Genomic DNA, 16,127 nt, shown 5'->3' with positions numbered 1-16,127 from the left:
AATTTTCTCTATAGCGAAGAAGAATATAATGAATGATTTGCTAGCTTAAAAGTTACAGCTAATTCCAGTACTCACTGGGTTGCTGAAGGGCTTCCGCTGTCGTACGCCAGCATTTTTTTTTTTGTAATCTGTCGTGGTAGTCCCTCGATGAAACATCGTACAGGCAAGAGTACTGTTGCCACATCTCCACGAACCTTTCCTCCATTTTATAACTCCACCTAGCCGCACCATCATCATTGAAAGCTGTGTACGAAAAGCGTCTGTGCTCTGATTGGTCACCGTCACCCATGTGACGGAACCCGTCATGCTAGTCTTTCTGCTGTGACGTCGTGAACTATCGCAGACGCGGATTCGGTTGTCGTATATTATGACACACTATACAAGATGATACGATCAATTCTTGCGTCCCGACGTCCATTGTCGTTTACGAATCCCTACGACACCATACGTCAAACGGATCGTGCCAAATTCGGGGTAAAATCGTGTAGTCTGAACCAGGCATAAGATTATACCGCAGTCCCAGACGGAGTACTGAAGGAAAATGAAAATTGAGCGGAAGTACGTAGGAGGGCGAAGTCAGGCTAAATCTGGACCATCATAACCACTGAATAACAACATATTTTTTATAAAGTTATGCATAGTAGTACATAACCTTTTAAGCTCTAGGCTACTTCTAAGCTATCTTCAAACCATTCATCCGAGTATCCGTGAGCACCAAGACCTGCAACATTATAGTCAGCCTTCTTTTTGCATTTGTGTAAGGGAGAGATCTGCTCGAGTAAGCATCCAGCCTATTGGTTTCAAATCCCATATAAAACGCCTTTAAATGTTGAATACCAAAGCAGATTTACCTTGAAATACTCAAGCAGGTCAAAAATAACAACACTGCAGCACTCCATAATCTCGTTCTCTTGAAAAGTTAATAAATGTTACCTCGAAAAAACTGAATTCTTCCTTTCAGCTGAGGAAGAGGGCATATATAATAATTCAATGTCCAGACAGTCAACTCTTACTTGATTAATCTGAACAATGAAAATGAATGACGACTAGATCCCCAAATCTTTTCAGGCCCCACAACTCCCCTCCCCTGTCGCTATCTTTATATAGCCAATCAGATCCATTCAGCAACGTGACAAAGCCTAGCAGACAGAGATGGAGAACAGAAACCAATGACTGTCTTGGCACAGAGCATATGAAGCCATGCAAGAGATTGGCTACTTTTTGGCAGTAAAACTAAACTACATTTCTATGATTAGGGTTACATTATCATTGAAAGGCGGTACTATATGTTCTAAACAACGCTGTCAGCAACAATTTTAGATTAATAAAGAAAGTAGCCCAAATGTTGCAACTTCTTAGCAGAATTACCATAAAATAGTCACTACATTAAAATATAGACATCAAATGTCGCTTGCACAGATAGTACTTACTACCTGAGCTACCTGTGACAAAGATTTCATGAAAAAACGAATTATTTTGCCATCCAACCATACTTGAAAGGCGCAGGTTAGTATTAACAATCTCCCCCTCTCATCTCGAAGCAGGACATCTATTAGCATCACCTTTCCCCACTTAGATGCCGTCCGTCTTCTCCTGGCCTCTCTCTTGAGCTGCCGGGCATGCTCCTTACTCCAGGTTTTATCTCCAGGTTTGATAGACAAGCTGACGAGGCCTCGAAGAACAATAGTCACAAACTTCTTCATGACGCATGAATCGCTTGTAGCTCTACAGCAAACACATCCTTTGAACGGGTCTCTTTCAAACCCACTCAGCAAAAGTAGCAGGCAAGGGTTCCCTGCAGCGGAAAGCCTTCAGTAGTTACGCTAGCTGTGTGACTGCTGAGAGCAAGTGAGTGTGTGAGTGAGAGAAAAGGAAAAATCAGAGGAAGACGAAGGAGGGAGGGTGCTTCTCTCATCAGAATTGTGAAGGGTGCGTCACCAGGTCCCCTCCAGATTAAGGCTCCCTCGAGAAAGCATATGACTGCACCCCGGATCGGAGGAGGCTGATGGGTACATGCCGCAAAAAGCTCAGGGGGGGGGTATTATTATGACCTGTACTGTGAGTGTAAGATGTTACAAACCAACAAAAGAGCTCAGAACACAGATAATCCCAAAACAACCTAAACAGTTTTACTAACATATCGGAGTATTTATGAGATTACAGGATTACCCAATTTGAGTGAATTTGAATTGAAGTTTAAGCCAATTATAAAGTTTTGTCAGGACTAAAATTACACTCCAAGAAATGCTACTAATACTACGCTAATTAACAAGTATATACAAATACTAACACTAACTCACAGACACACTTCAAGTCTGTAGAATTGGTCTGTGCTACACCAACACTAATACATCTTTCACATTTGAGAGTAGAAGGTTATGCATTATTGATGCTACCATGTTAAAAGGCCATGAAAAGATGAAGAGTTAAAACATTAAGTTAAAAATAATGGAAATCGAATGAGTCGAGTTTTAATAAAACATGCTAAAGTAGATTTTAGTTCCTGGAATTATCCTCCTTTGAACCATATGAACCCCCCGAGAGACAGACATTGTTACAAGCCTTAAAGCTTGGCTAAATGATTGGCATTATTATTTTTATTTAGTACTGGCCGATGGCAACTTGGTCAAATGCATTCATAAACATAAATTAAACTTTATTCTGCTTTAAAAAGGACAGTTTTCTCTTTTTTTCTCCCTAAAATATAAATCAGTGGGACAGATCTTTGGACCCCATTGGCTTTGTTCAACATTCTTCAAAATGTCTTCTTTCGCATTCACACAGGTTCGGAATGACATGATGGTTAGTAAATTACAGAAAAATTATGTACATTTTTGGGTGAACTATCCCTTTAAGAATTATCCGCTCATTACGGTGCACTATGTAACTTTTTGTTCAAATTTAACAAAGTATAAGTAATGAGTCAATCCAAAATGTGTCTTTGTCTTTCCCAAATTCACTATGGTGAGCCCGTTATAAGTGTTTACATTTTAGACCTAGCTGGATGCTTTTAGCACAAAATTGCATATTTGCGTCACTTATCCATGTGTATCGGTTGCTACTTTGTGTGTATGGCATGGGAGTGGTTAGGTGTCACAACGAGCAAGAAAAACGTATTTAAAAAAAAGAGAGAACATGGCAGAGCTTTAAGATTGAAGATTGAACAAGAATCAAGATTGACTCGACTTTTCTGAGATGGCAAGAACTGAGGGCTTTGAAATGTTGTAAAAGCCAGTTTTTATTACTCAGATAAGCAAGGTATTTTATTGAAAAGATAAAATGCTATATGTAGCTCTCAAACAGAGTTCATTGTAAATCATGATTTATTATGAGGAGTCATTCCATTATGGTTGTTATAGAGCGGTGCTGGAATGTATTTTCAAGGAAGTGCATTGTCTATTGATGGGTTTAGCTATAACATCTTCAGCTAGTCAGCTAAAGGTCCTTTCCATCTAAACTGGTTATTCTCTTATGCCTAGTAGTGAAATGTTTTATGAGTAGTAGGATAATAATATTCATCCGCACAGTCACAGAGAGCTGAAACACAACCCAAAAAAATGCTCTTCCGCAAATGCAAGCAGGTTTTTTTTTACCGCTAAAGGTCCAAAAATTACATAGTGTACCTTTAAGGTTTATTCAAAAATTAATTTGTCTGCATGCCATGTGCATGTATAATATGACCTTTACAATGTTCAGTAATTTGAATGCCCCCTCCAAAGAAAAAAGTGGACTTGCATAATGTATGATGACATCTCACACATTCATTGTCGCTGGCGGCATGAACAGGGTATACACTGGGTCCTGCCATCCATGTGGATGTTACTTTGACACGTACCGCCTACCTAAGCATTGTTGCAGACCATGTACACCCTTTCATGGAAACGGTATTCCCTGGTGACTGTGGCCTCTTTCAGCAGGATAATGCGCCCTGCCACAAAGCAAAAATGGTTCAGGAATGGTTTGAGGAGCACAACAACGAGTTTTTGAGGAGTTGACTTGGCCTCCAAATTCCCCAGATCTCAATCCAATCGAGCATCTGTGGGATGTGCTGAACAAACAAGTCCGATCCATGGAGGCCCCCCTTCGCAACTTGCAGGACTAAAAGGATCTGCTGCTAACATCTTGGTGCCAGATACCACAGCACACCTTCAGGGGTCTAGTGGAGTCCATGCCTCGCGGGTCAGGGCTGTTTTGGCAGCAAAAGGCGGACCAACACATAATAACGTTATGCCTGATTGGTGTATATCCTGCAAAACATAGCATGGTGCTTTAAACCACTGTCACAAACAATGGTGAAATACCAAGTGCTTCCACAACTCCATAACTCACCATGGCCCGGTCTCACAGACAGGGCTTAGATTAAGCCAGGATTAGGCCTTAGGATATTTTAAGTAGCTTTAGAAAAAAACATTACTGATGTGCATCTTGAGACAAAACAGCAGCACTGACATATTTTAAGACCTCTCAGTGCAAGTTGCTTTCAGTCAAACATCTCAAACATGCATTTTAGTCTGGGACTATCTTAAGTCTTGACAGCGAAACACGTTTTTTCACTTCTAGATCATGCCTGTAGGTCTAATGTTACTTAAATAATTCAAGTTTATTTTAAATAATTTAATAAATGCAAATGTATTTTCTGGTGCATATCTTAACGTAGAAAGAAAGAAAAAAGAAGAGGAAATGGGTTTCATGGTGGCTTTAAAAAGAAGAAGAAAAGAAAGTGGAGAAAGTGCTTGATAAATCATAGGACCCAAAAAAAGAAGTGGCAGAGGTTTTTCTTTCAAAGGTTTTAAGAGGACTGTCTCTCTCAGACTCAAACCTCTTGTGACAGTCACCATTCATATTTGAGGAGCTTCATCCAATTCTAAGTATGACAGTTAAGCAGGAAGCGTGAATTAATTTGTAATGAGCTCAAGTGGCAAGAAAAGAGGGAGTAGAGAGAGACAAAAAAAAAAAATACAGGGAAGACATGAAACAGCAACAATAGCTTTTGAATAATTGCAGACTGATCGTTTTATCTTGTTTTTAAGGCCAGGCTTTTGGCCAGCTGCACGCTACATGTCAGAAATGAGTTAAATGAATCAAAACCAGTCATAAATAAATGTAATCAGTGCAAGCTGTCTGCATCAATAAAGTTTGTAATATGTTCCTCAAACTACTGCAAAATCACAATTCCAACCGGCACCTGTAGCCAGTGTAATGATACTGAATCATGATACCTGATCACTGAAATGAACTGAAAGAAGATATTTTAAAGATTGTTGGTAACCAGACAGTTCCCGTCAACTGTATGCTTACCAACCTTCTTTAAAATATCTTCTTTTGTATTCAACAAAAGAAAGAAACTCACACAGGTTTGGAACAATGTGAGGGTGAGTAAATGACAATTTTCATTTTTGGATGAACTATCCATTTAATTCTACATACCAGTGTTGTTATTGTCAACTAAACTATTAAATTAAATTCGGATAACTGGATATGATTTGGATAATTGGACAAGAAAAATATGTTAAATCAGATTATGTTGCATATAACTGAATAAAGAGTAATATATTGATATTTAATATATTTTCTGATTTTATTGTGTTACTTTCAATAAGTGTGGTTATTTAATTTTAATCAGCTTGTATTTTTTAAATTCAGATTCAATAAAAATGATTGAATTTAATTCAAAAGTTTAATATTAATACACTTATTTAAAACATTTTCTGTTTCGGTTTTCGGCCAAGTGTATCCAGAATTTTCATTTCGGTGCATCCCTAAACCATTTTTAAAAAATAGTAAAATTAAAAATTAAATAAAGATAAATGAAAAAATTGAAAAAAAAAATGAAAAAAAAGAAAATGAAATGAAATAAAAAGACAAAAGCACATAAAAATTACTAAAATGTAAACTAAAACCAAAAGCACATTTAAAATAAATTTTACATTTTAATTTCAGTGCATCCCTAAACAAAATAAAACAAATCCTAAAATTAAAACTGAAATAAAGATAAAGTTAAATATAAGTTTTTTTTACTAATAAAAAAAAGGACAAAAAGCACATCAAATTACTAAAATGTAAGCTAAAATTAACACTATCAAAAATAAAAGCTAATTCAAAATAATAACAAATAATATTATATAAACAATACTGAAAGAACACTGACTTATACATGTAATAGCAACTGAAGGATCAGTCCACCAATGAGAAGAAACAAAGACATTTCTGGAGCTGAAATCCATAGGCCAACAACCGGAAGCAGCTGATCATAAACACCAGACTGAGTTGGATTAAATAAGAAAATAAATAAATAAATAAATAAATAATTAGGGGACTATTTATAAAAAGGGGACTTTGGGTATAGGCCAAGACCAGTCTTGAATTGAATTCAAGAAATTAATTAAAAATGAAATGGATATTATTCTTACATGGACTGAAATTCAAAAGCATTTTTGTCTGCCATTTTTCTTCAAAGAAATGATGTTACTCTGTAACGATTAAAAACTGCAGAGACTGAATGACAAGAGGAAGAGGAAGAGGAAGATGAGGTTGTGTGTGCTTCAAAGTGCCCCAACAACAGTGCGTTAGCAGCTCACTACACTGGCCTTCATTGGCTGCCTGAGTCACACGCACAGAGAGGATGAGACTAGACGAGAAGGGCACACTCTCTCGCTGACTGAGGCTGTGACACTGATGCCATTACAGAGCTGCGGGGCAACCCGCCATGCAGGGTAACCTCACGATTCTGACAGCACGTTCATGTGCCATAACATGAAAGCTCATTGGTTGAGGACGGTTCCTCTGTGTGATCAGCACTGGTTAGTCCAGCTCAAGGAAGAGTCCGGAAATATAAACATCGTCATGTCCCATCACAATGATTCGAAACAACAAAAAGACACTACAAGGGCTGTAACCAAGTTACAGCAAGTCTAGTTTTTTTACAGGTGAATGACCAATTTACTTGGCAGAAGGACAAGCACATAAAGGCTTAATATCAAACCCTGAACAAGACCAAACTGCACAATGTTCATAATGATTATAATGACCCAGAATTCACTTTACAGCTTCTCTCAGTACAAAGTTAAAAGAAAATGAACAGCTGCATCTGAGAGCACTAAATGAGAACGCAGAGGGGCAGGACAGCCACCATGATCAATACACCCTACTGTGCAAAACACTCTAGATTAGATGTCAAACTCCCAGTAAACACGAATCCAGGACGTGCATACACACACATGTGCAGAGAGTCACAGATTAGGGTACTGTGGATCAGTCCAATGCTGTGAATTCTTAGCGTGCAGAGCACAGAGATGACACATTATGAATCGCTCTCCAAACAGAAACGCTATCTAGCAGAACAGACACAGCGGGTTCAGCTGAGGTTTGTCTGTGGACAACAAGGCTGTCAATTCAAATAAAATGAAAAAAAATGTTACTCTAGAATGATGAAAGCTTGTTTCATGCGCTTGCCGTTTTCAGACAGCAATAGTTTTAAAAACATGTCTTGAGATGCCCGTGTTGTGTGTTCATAACATTACAGACATTATTACAGAACACTGATTATTATATAGTTATATAGAGTTCTACAATGCGAGTAAATCACTTGCATATGCGAGTAAATCTTCACTCTGGGCGATTAAATAATATCCATCATTAGCCATGGGCTAATAGATGCTTAGATTTTACTCGCCAGTGTGTGTGTTAGAGGCTAAGAATAAGTTTAGCATAGATTTATTTTCACTCGCTGAACACTCCCGTCAAGCAACCTGTCCATTTCAGGTCAGCTCAACAGCAGCGTACCGAGCAGTATTTATGCTAGTATTATTTTACCTCTTATCAGACGAATGTGATCATCTCTGAGCTCAGCCATAACTTCCGCTAAGTGAGGTCAAAATACGAGCGTGGTCATAGATATATCGATCGTAGATGTGCAAACGCTAATGAGGTATCTACGTATACGTCTATGACCACGCTCGTATGTTGACCTCACTTAGCGGAAATTATGGCATAAATACTGCTCGGTTTCTTGCAGAAACTGATCATTTCGCTAGATAAGACCATTATTCATTGCCTGGTATCGTTTAAAGCCCTTTGAAACTGTCCTGAAACTTTCATTTGGACCTTGAACCGTTTGGAACCCATTGAAGTCCATTATATGGAGAAAAATCCTGGAATGTTTTCATCAAAAACCTTCATTTCTTTTCGACTGCAGAAAGAAAAACATGGACATCTTGGATGACATGTGGGTGAGTAAATTATCAGCAGAAGTTTATTTAAAAGTGAACTAATCCTTTAAGTTATCCATGTTAACTTACAATACTGAGTGCTTTGTAATATTTTGATCTGTTAAGAAAAACTGCAGCGCTTAACACTTCATAACCCAAATAGGAGAAGAAAAAATGTAACTAACAAGGTCAAAGTAACAGTTATGCTTACATAGTTTGAAATGTCAAGAATGTAGGAAAGAAAACAAATCCCAAAGCAAAACTGACAATAACACCACCACAGAAAAAGGAAGGAGAGAAAAACCTAATTTAAAAAAGCTGAGCGATAAGGATCCCACATCCACACTGCTCAGTCTGCTGTATGTTAGTTCATTCTTCACGCTGGTGGGGAGCTCAGCACTACAAATGACCAAAATAAAGCAAGCCTTGACAAACACTGCTCTTAATTAAATTACACTGTAATTAAAGCCAGGGGAAGGGGGCTTTAAGAGTCTAGAAAAATACATATTTTAATATTTTTTATATGTATTAATATTAATAATATTATATCTAATATGCTGAGATTTTTTTAAAATAAACAAATTAACATTTTAATGTATCTTGAATTCACTTCAGACTGTCTGTAACCTAATTCTTTAATACTCGATCGGTCATAACTGAAACACTAGAGTTGCAGGCAGGATGACGTGAAATGAATTCATTTTATTGATTATGCACCATACTGCTGCAATAACAGACTGATTTAATGAATTAACTGAATTAACTTTTCCCTTTAAGGGGCAATATCTCCCACAAATTGATTTCCAGGGGTATTTTTACATTTATGAGGGCAATTTTCTAAGTTTATTCTTACATTTAATCAATCAAATTAAACCAGTACAAACAAAAGCCACATTTGTACTACAGAGGTGGCACAGAAGCAGCATCTGGAACGCCATGTACACAGACTATTTAATGCAGCTCAGAGGTGGCATAAATTAAAAAATTAAATAAATAGATTGATGTTTGAAAAATGACATTGATTTTTAACCATGAAATTAAAACTGCCAGTAGGTGGCAGCAAGTTCCTGTCTTAATGAGTCATTTGTGCATCCTCGTTTCCTTTTCTCCACCCCCTTAAGGCCCGGGTATACTTCACTTACCGCGCCCGGACGCGTCACGCGCGCAGTCTTTCAAAGTATACTACACAATGGATGCGCGCGGATGATCGCGCTCGACACATGTGCAGTAAAAAAAGTGTCTATGCTCTACCAGGCACTTTCCGGGTCACGGGCTGGAGGACGGAGGAGCGAGGAAATGAGTATACATCAATTTGAGTATTAAGAAGCACCCACTGAATCATCAATCCTTTAAAATAGCTGACCGATTCAGAAACAAATCAAGTCTTAATAAATGAGTCATTGAATAATTCACTCAAACGGTTTAAAAACGCTGATTCATTCAGTAACGAAACACTGTTGTGTGTTGCTCTGAGATTGTTCACAATGGTTCTGCTCTGCTTTGTTTGGAACTATTTTCATAGGCAATGAGTGACATTCAATGTCAGCTCACACATTCTAGAGTTAAAGGTGCAGTGTGTGATTTTTAGCGGCATCTAGTGATGAGGTTGTGAATTGCACCCCCCAACGCTCACCCCTCCCTTTCAGAGTACATATACCCCTTTTCCACCAAAGCAGAGCTAGAGCTAGATCGGAGCCAGAGCCTAGTTTCAAATCGGTTCTTTGTGTTTCCACACCCAAAGCCCCAGCTCCGAGCCAGGAAAAGTGGTTCTTAAGTAGCACCAAAACATTGCTGGGCTAGAAGTAAGAACCGATTACGTCAGGCGCTGGGGGCGGGGTCAACAAGACGAACACAAACTTGAGATCCGCCATGTTTGAAATAGCAGCTAATGGAGCTAACAGCTGCTGCTCATTTGTAATCTCCGTCTATACATATTAAGGCGAACTGCATGAATGCGTTGGATTCGCTGTGTTTTTGTTGTGTTTTGATGCCGATGTAGGATCGTAAAGCCATGTGAATCAATAGTAACGCAACGTTTGCTTTGTTGATGGAAGGCTTGTTCGCAGCGGCGCTGTGCAGACCGATCGCCGTATGACAACGAGTCCAGCGAGAGCACACGACTCCTTATGCTTTTGATTCACTCATGCGTTTTTTATATATATATATATATATATATATAATATATATATATATATATATATAAATAATACGTGGATCGGTCTGCACAGTGCCGATGCATCTCGAACAAGCCTGGTGTGTGTGTGTGTTTCCCCGCTGCCCAGGGTTGCCAGGTTTTCACAACAAAACCCACCCAATTGCTATTCAAAACAAGCCCAATCGCGTTTCAGGAGGGCTTCCCCGGTAAAAATCACATTTTGGGGTAAAATATGTTTTTTTTTCGCATTCCCGGGGCTAAATATCACATAATTGGGGTTGTTTTATCCCGCGGACATGAAAAAACAGCCCGCGGCAAAACCACGGACTTGGCAACACTGCCGCTGCCTCGCTAGCATTGCTGAGAGAGATGAGACGTGTACAGTGACGCAAGACCTGGCTCTGTTGTGGCTCTCAGCATGTGGAAAAGCAAACGGTTCTTAGAAAGCTCCTCAGTCGAACCAACTATGAACTGGGATTAGCACTGGCTCTGAACTAGCTCTAGCACTGCCTTGGTGGAAAAGGGGTAATAGAGAAGCTATGGGGGCCGACACAGGACAAAGATGTCGTTGTTGGAGGGAGCAGAGCGTGACTAGCGATCTGTAGAGAAGTTTGTCTGTTTAGGGCTACAGTAGAAACACGCCGCCGCAAAATGGCAACTTCATTGTAAGGGGACCCGCGGTGTATGTAGATAGAAATGGCTCATTCTAATGTAATAAAAACATAACGGTACATTAAGTAGATTCTTTATACACCACTGAAAACATAGTCCTGTATATTATATTGCATTTCTGTCAATAGATCCTCATAAATACTACACACTGAACCTTTAAAGGGTTACTTCAGTGATTTAGCATTAGGCTTTGTAGCAGTAGAAACCCTGTAGTATATTTGAATGATGGTACTTTCCCCCGTCATATCCCCCTGAGACGAGAGAATTATGCATTTTATTTCTGGAAAAAAAATCATCCGATGACGCCAGTCTGGCACGTTTTCAGATCGCATATGGAAGCTAAACTATCACAGGAATTCATTGAAAAGTTGAAACACTCACTTTACGCTGCACCGTGCTCCGTTATGATTGTCCGTGCGGCCGTCTGTGTCTTACATTCTGTGCGTGAGATCTCTCTCCCCTATGGGCGGGTTGATAACATGCGGAACAGCTCCATCTAGTGGCTGTAGTCTTTAGCCTCTTGCCAAAAAATCCTCCGATGACACAAAATGACGATATTTGCATCATCGGAGGATTTTTTCCAGAAAAAAATTGCCTAATTCTCTCGTCTCAGGGGGATATGAGGGGGGAAAGTACCATAATTTGAATATACTACCGGGTTTCTACTGATACAAAGCCTAATGCTAAATCACTGAAGTTACCCTTTAATATATAACATACCCCTAATTGACAAGATCAAAACGAGCACTATAAAGTGTGCAAAAAGGTGCCACTGATCTGTACTCGCTCTCTCAAAAACTCCCTAGACTTAACCCTATATCAAACTAAAACATCAGGGCTAGCGTTGTGTTGGCTAAATCGCTTCATTAATATCTAGCATTACGCCGATGTATCAGAGCTGCTAAATTTACCCACAGGAGTTATTAAATGGTGTAGCAGGCAAAGGGAGTAAACCACTCATCACTTTTCCACAAGGCCAACCAGCACTCTGCCTGCTCACTAAGACAATCCATAGAGACCCTGGCGCAGGTTCTGAAATGCATCAGTGACCCTGTTTCCAGCACACTCCGAGCACAGGGCGTCTTCAGTAAACTGTACACAATTAAAGTGCTTTATTATAAACACCACAGGTGCATTTGGGAACGCGTCTCTTGAGTCCGCGCGTCTTTGACCTCTACTGAGGTTTGATAAAGTATGCTCTCAGATCTTCTCATCTACTCAGATTCTTGGCTTAGACATTGCTCTAGTTCTCTAGATACAAATAGCCACTAGGCAGTACATATGTAGGCATTTCCCATCATGCATCTGCATTCCCAGCATGATAGAGCAATCTAGGTCATGGAGGATGTCTCTTGTGATTCAAATGGCATGTAGGCTCTTCATCACAGTCTTAAACAGAGTACTATACAGTTTCTAAGAGGATGATAACTATGGGAAAATGGCGTTCTCACAGTTCATTTAAGCAGACTGGAGATGTCTTTATTATTCTAGAGAAGACAAAGAAGTAGTGCTCTTCTTCCACCCCCTCCGGGCACACTAGGCGTGCCAAACATTTTGTCCTTTCATATTAGATATGAGCTGTGTGTAAATATATCCGTGCAGCACAGCACTGCTTCAAGTTATTGACACTTAGGAACAATTAAGAAAAATGCATGAATGAGACAACGTGATCTGCTTGAGGATAAAAAGAGTTAAAGGGTTAGATCACACAAAAATGTAATTTCTGTCATTAATTACTCACCCTCATGTTGTTCCAAACCTGCAAGACCTTCGTTCATCTTCAGAACACGATTTAAGATATTTTTGATGAAATCCAAGAGTTTTCTGACGCCACACCAATTTAATTACCACTTCCAAGGCCCAGAAAGGCAAACATGTTCTGTCATCTATTTTTCCGATAACTTTTCCTGTTGTTTTAGGTTTTTGCCATGGTATTGTTATCATGATATTTTAGCCAGGTATTGTATCAAAGTCATAATTTTGCTATCTTGACAACACCATTCTTCATCCCTCACTGTGTAGCAGGTATTTGCACGCCTGTTTAGCCCCTGAGGTGCAATCTAGAGGGTTTTACATACAAAGAGTCAGGGAGGCACAAAATATAGGACCATAATGCAATGTACAGCTCTAAACTTGCGCTGAACTCAACCACACCCTGCTGTGAGTTGCCGTTTACTCCTCATTTGGCTGTTTCCATGGCTGTCAGCCAATTGCAGCACAGGCAGCTTAGCGGCTTTATCTACACTTTAACAATGCCAACATCAGCATAGGGAGAAGGTGTAGGGGTTCAGCATGCAGGAAACCAAACCTAACATCCTTTGTTTGGAAGCAGCTGCGCATCTAATCATATACAATAAAGGCTATAGTTTGAATAAATAGGTAGAACATGAATGGTGTGGTACCTAAAAGCTGACTTTGCAATTAAGCTAAAAGCAAACCAATCAAATATTCTAACAAATAGCCTGTAAAAAGGCAAATTAGGTACAGCAGACAATCCACTAGGCTTGCTGCGATAGTTGTTGTTGACAGTGTTACCGGTGTTCAGGCACAACAGCGGTTACATCACTTTCCCACTGTGGCACCGCCCCCACCGTAGTTTTTTTACAGCTAGTAATAAAATAATTTAGTTCAGTTAGAGAACGGACAATTAAAAACTGAACATGTCTGCTCAATACAGTGTGAGCCGAACCAGGAATCAGATTTCATTCATCACGAGAGTGAAGAGCTGAATGACGATGAACATTTGGTTTCAAAGCGAAATGTAAAGGCGCCTATTTTAGTGAGTTTGTCATTGTACGGTTTTGTTGTTGTGTTTTTCATTAAGAATAATAGGCTAATAAACCCACCATAAAAGCAACCCGCACAAAATTTTCGCTAATTCTAAACCGTGAGTATACAATGCGCACGGCCGCGGTGTCATTCGTTCATGGTTAGTAATGGCCGATAGAAACGATATGCAATATAAATGATACAAAATTGCCCTACGATAGAGATTTTAATTCTATTGCAATATGGCGATAATGCATGTTGATGACGCAATCTACCCGCAAAATTTAGAGCCACGAGCTGCAACTGGCTGCAATGCATCATCGTATTCGTCATCTTGAGTAAACATGGCTGAAAGCGAAACGGAGGAGCTGGTGAAAAAGACCAGTGCAACATCCATTATTTGGACTTGGTTCGGATTCAAGCCGTCCGACGAGCAGCAGCAAACTATACTCTGTAGAGTGTGTGGGGCAACAGTTCCGGCTAAGAGAGGTAACACGACTAATCTGTTCAACCACCTCAAATAATTGCCTAATACTGGAGGTATTTCTCCAATTCACAGTATCCGTTCCTTAATTAACAAGACACCAGTTTTCATTTCATTAAGAGAACAAAATGTTTAAAACCAAATACGTTACATTAGGCTGCAGGGAAGAAACTTTGTCTTTGGGAAGAAATTTTTTTATTTATTTTAAGTATCTGTGCATTACACAAAATAATTTTCTTTCTTTCTTTCTAAAAGTATTGTCAGTACAGTGTCTGTTCCTTAACTAAAAAGACACCAGTTTTTCCTGTTCTCTGCATCTTGGTGGCATTTAAGAACCAAGGACATTCAAGCAGAAATTAAAAGAAATGCTGACGGCTCGCACGCACTCACGTGACTTTGGCGATCCAAACCGCTGAATCGATTCACTGATTCATAACGATTCGAAGCTTCATGATGCAGTGCTTTGAAATCGGTCATCACTATATAAGTCGTTATTTCGTTTTTTTTTTGCGCACAAAAACAATTCTCGTTGCTTCATAAAAGTATTGTAGAACCACTGTAGTGAGATGGACTTTGTAACGACATCTTTAGTACCTTTTATAGGTCTTAAGAGTGTAAAGTACATTGTGCCAATGGAGGCCTTTCGGAGCCATCGGATTTACACTAAAATATCTTCATTTGTGTTCCGAAGATGAACGGAGGTCTCACGTGTGTCGAACGACTTGAGGGTGAGTAATTAATGACAGAATTTTTATTTTTGGGTGAACTAACCCTTTAATAGTGAGAATTGAACCCTAAAATAAAGAGTTACCAAAAAGTATACCCAAGCCTTGAGAGTCCTCCTATCTGCGGTCACTACTGAAGAGGGTAGATCCTACAAAACAAATGTGAGCTTTTTTTCACTTTATAGGCAGGCACTAGGATGCTGAGCTTGATCAGGCTCATTTGTAAGTCACTTTGGATAAAAGCGTCTGCAAAATGAATAAATGTAAATGTAGGCTCCCTCCCACCCACAAATAACAATATTCCCTCAAAAAAACACTTATATCTACAAGGCAGGCTCGAACACACATTTTCTCTCTATAATCAGCACAATCACATTACTGTTGTTTTGTTTAGTTGCAACCAATCACATTCCTTCTATGCTGCAGCAAAACATGATCTTATCCAGATGTCAAAGGACTGCAATCATAATTAGCAATCTGTGCTTTCTGCTAAAACATTCTGCTGGCCACATCAGGGAAGAAGCACAATGTGCGCATATCTGCATTTGACATGGTGCGTGGGTTACTAGGTACAAGTAATTATTGCATTTTGATTTGTCAGTGGAATAAACTTTTTTTTTTTAACGGTGGGGCCTGATAATGCCCTCCAAAACTTGAGAGAACCAACATTGTTTACTCCAATTACACAATGATGATTTGACATGAAACTAAATACCATGAGGCGTTTTCTAGATAAGGTAATCGTGGTATGTAGTGATTAACGCCATGATGAGGTTATAAAATACTATTTTGTTGATGAGCGTAAAACCTTGTGGGTTAAATGTGCCCAACAAAGTTAATGTTTAATGGTACAATGCTTCCTTTAGAGTTAATATGTGATCTCAGAGTAATTCACCTGCCAGGTCTTGTGACAACCCAATGATTTTCTGTGAAGTAGTTTTGAAACAAATGAGATTTTGAAAAGCGAGAAACAAATAAAAAATGACCTGATGTACTAAAACTAAAAGCCTTTGTAAACAATAATTCAGAAAGGTTGCCTAAAAACAGTTATCACATTTTTAACCCTCATCCCTCCTTCACACTTTATAATAAATCCTTCCTTCGCGGGTCAAAAT

General features: G+C 39.1%; 1 protein-coding gene across 7 annotated transcripts in view; it reads right to left on the bottom strand.

The window, feature by feature from the left end:
* The window catches only part of ppp1r13bb (protein phosphatase 1, regulatory subunit 13Bb), a gene marked incomplete at its 5' end in the record, with an annotated part of 74,741 nt that overhangs the window by 56,333 nt on the left and 2,281 nt on the right, over nucleotides 1-16,127 (bottom strand). For 3 of the 7 annotated variants that reach the window (XM_079831374.1, XM_079831375.1, XM_079831379.1), the window contains one exon: nucleotides 1,563-1,703. The exons of 3 other annotated variants lie outside the window; for them this stretch is intronic. In XM_079831374.1, the coding sequence (XP_079687500.1) occupies nucleotides 1,563-1,703 (141 nt within the window). Of the gene's footprint in view, nucleotides 1-933; nucleotides 1,024-1,562; nucleotides 1,704-16,127 lie in introns of those variants that run through there. One more of the 7 variants, XM_079831377.1, reaches the window with a different exon arrangement.

This window comes from Gobio gobio (genome assembly GCF_949357685.1).
Source record: "Gobio gobio genome assembly, chromosome: 12".
NCBI classification, from domain to species: Eukaryota; Metazoa; Chordata; class Actinopteri; order Cypriniformes; family Gobionidae; genus Gobio; species Gobio gobio.
Note: the sequence above shows the minus strand (reverse complement) of the source record. Positions and strands in the feature narration are given on the sequence as shown.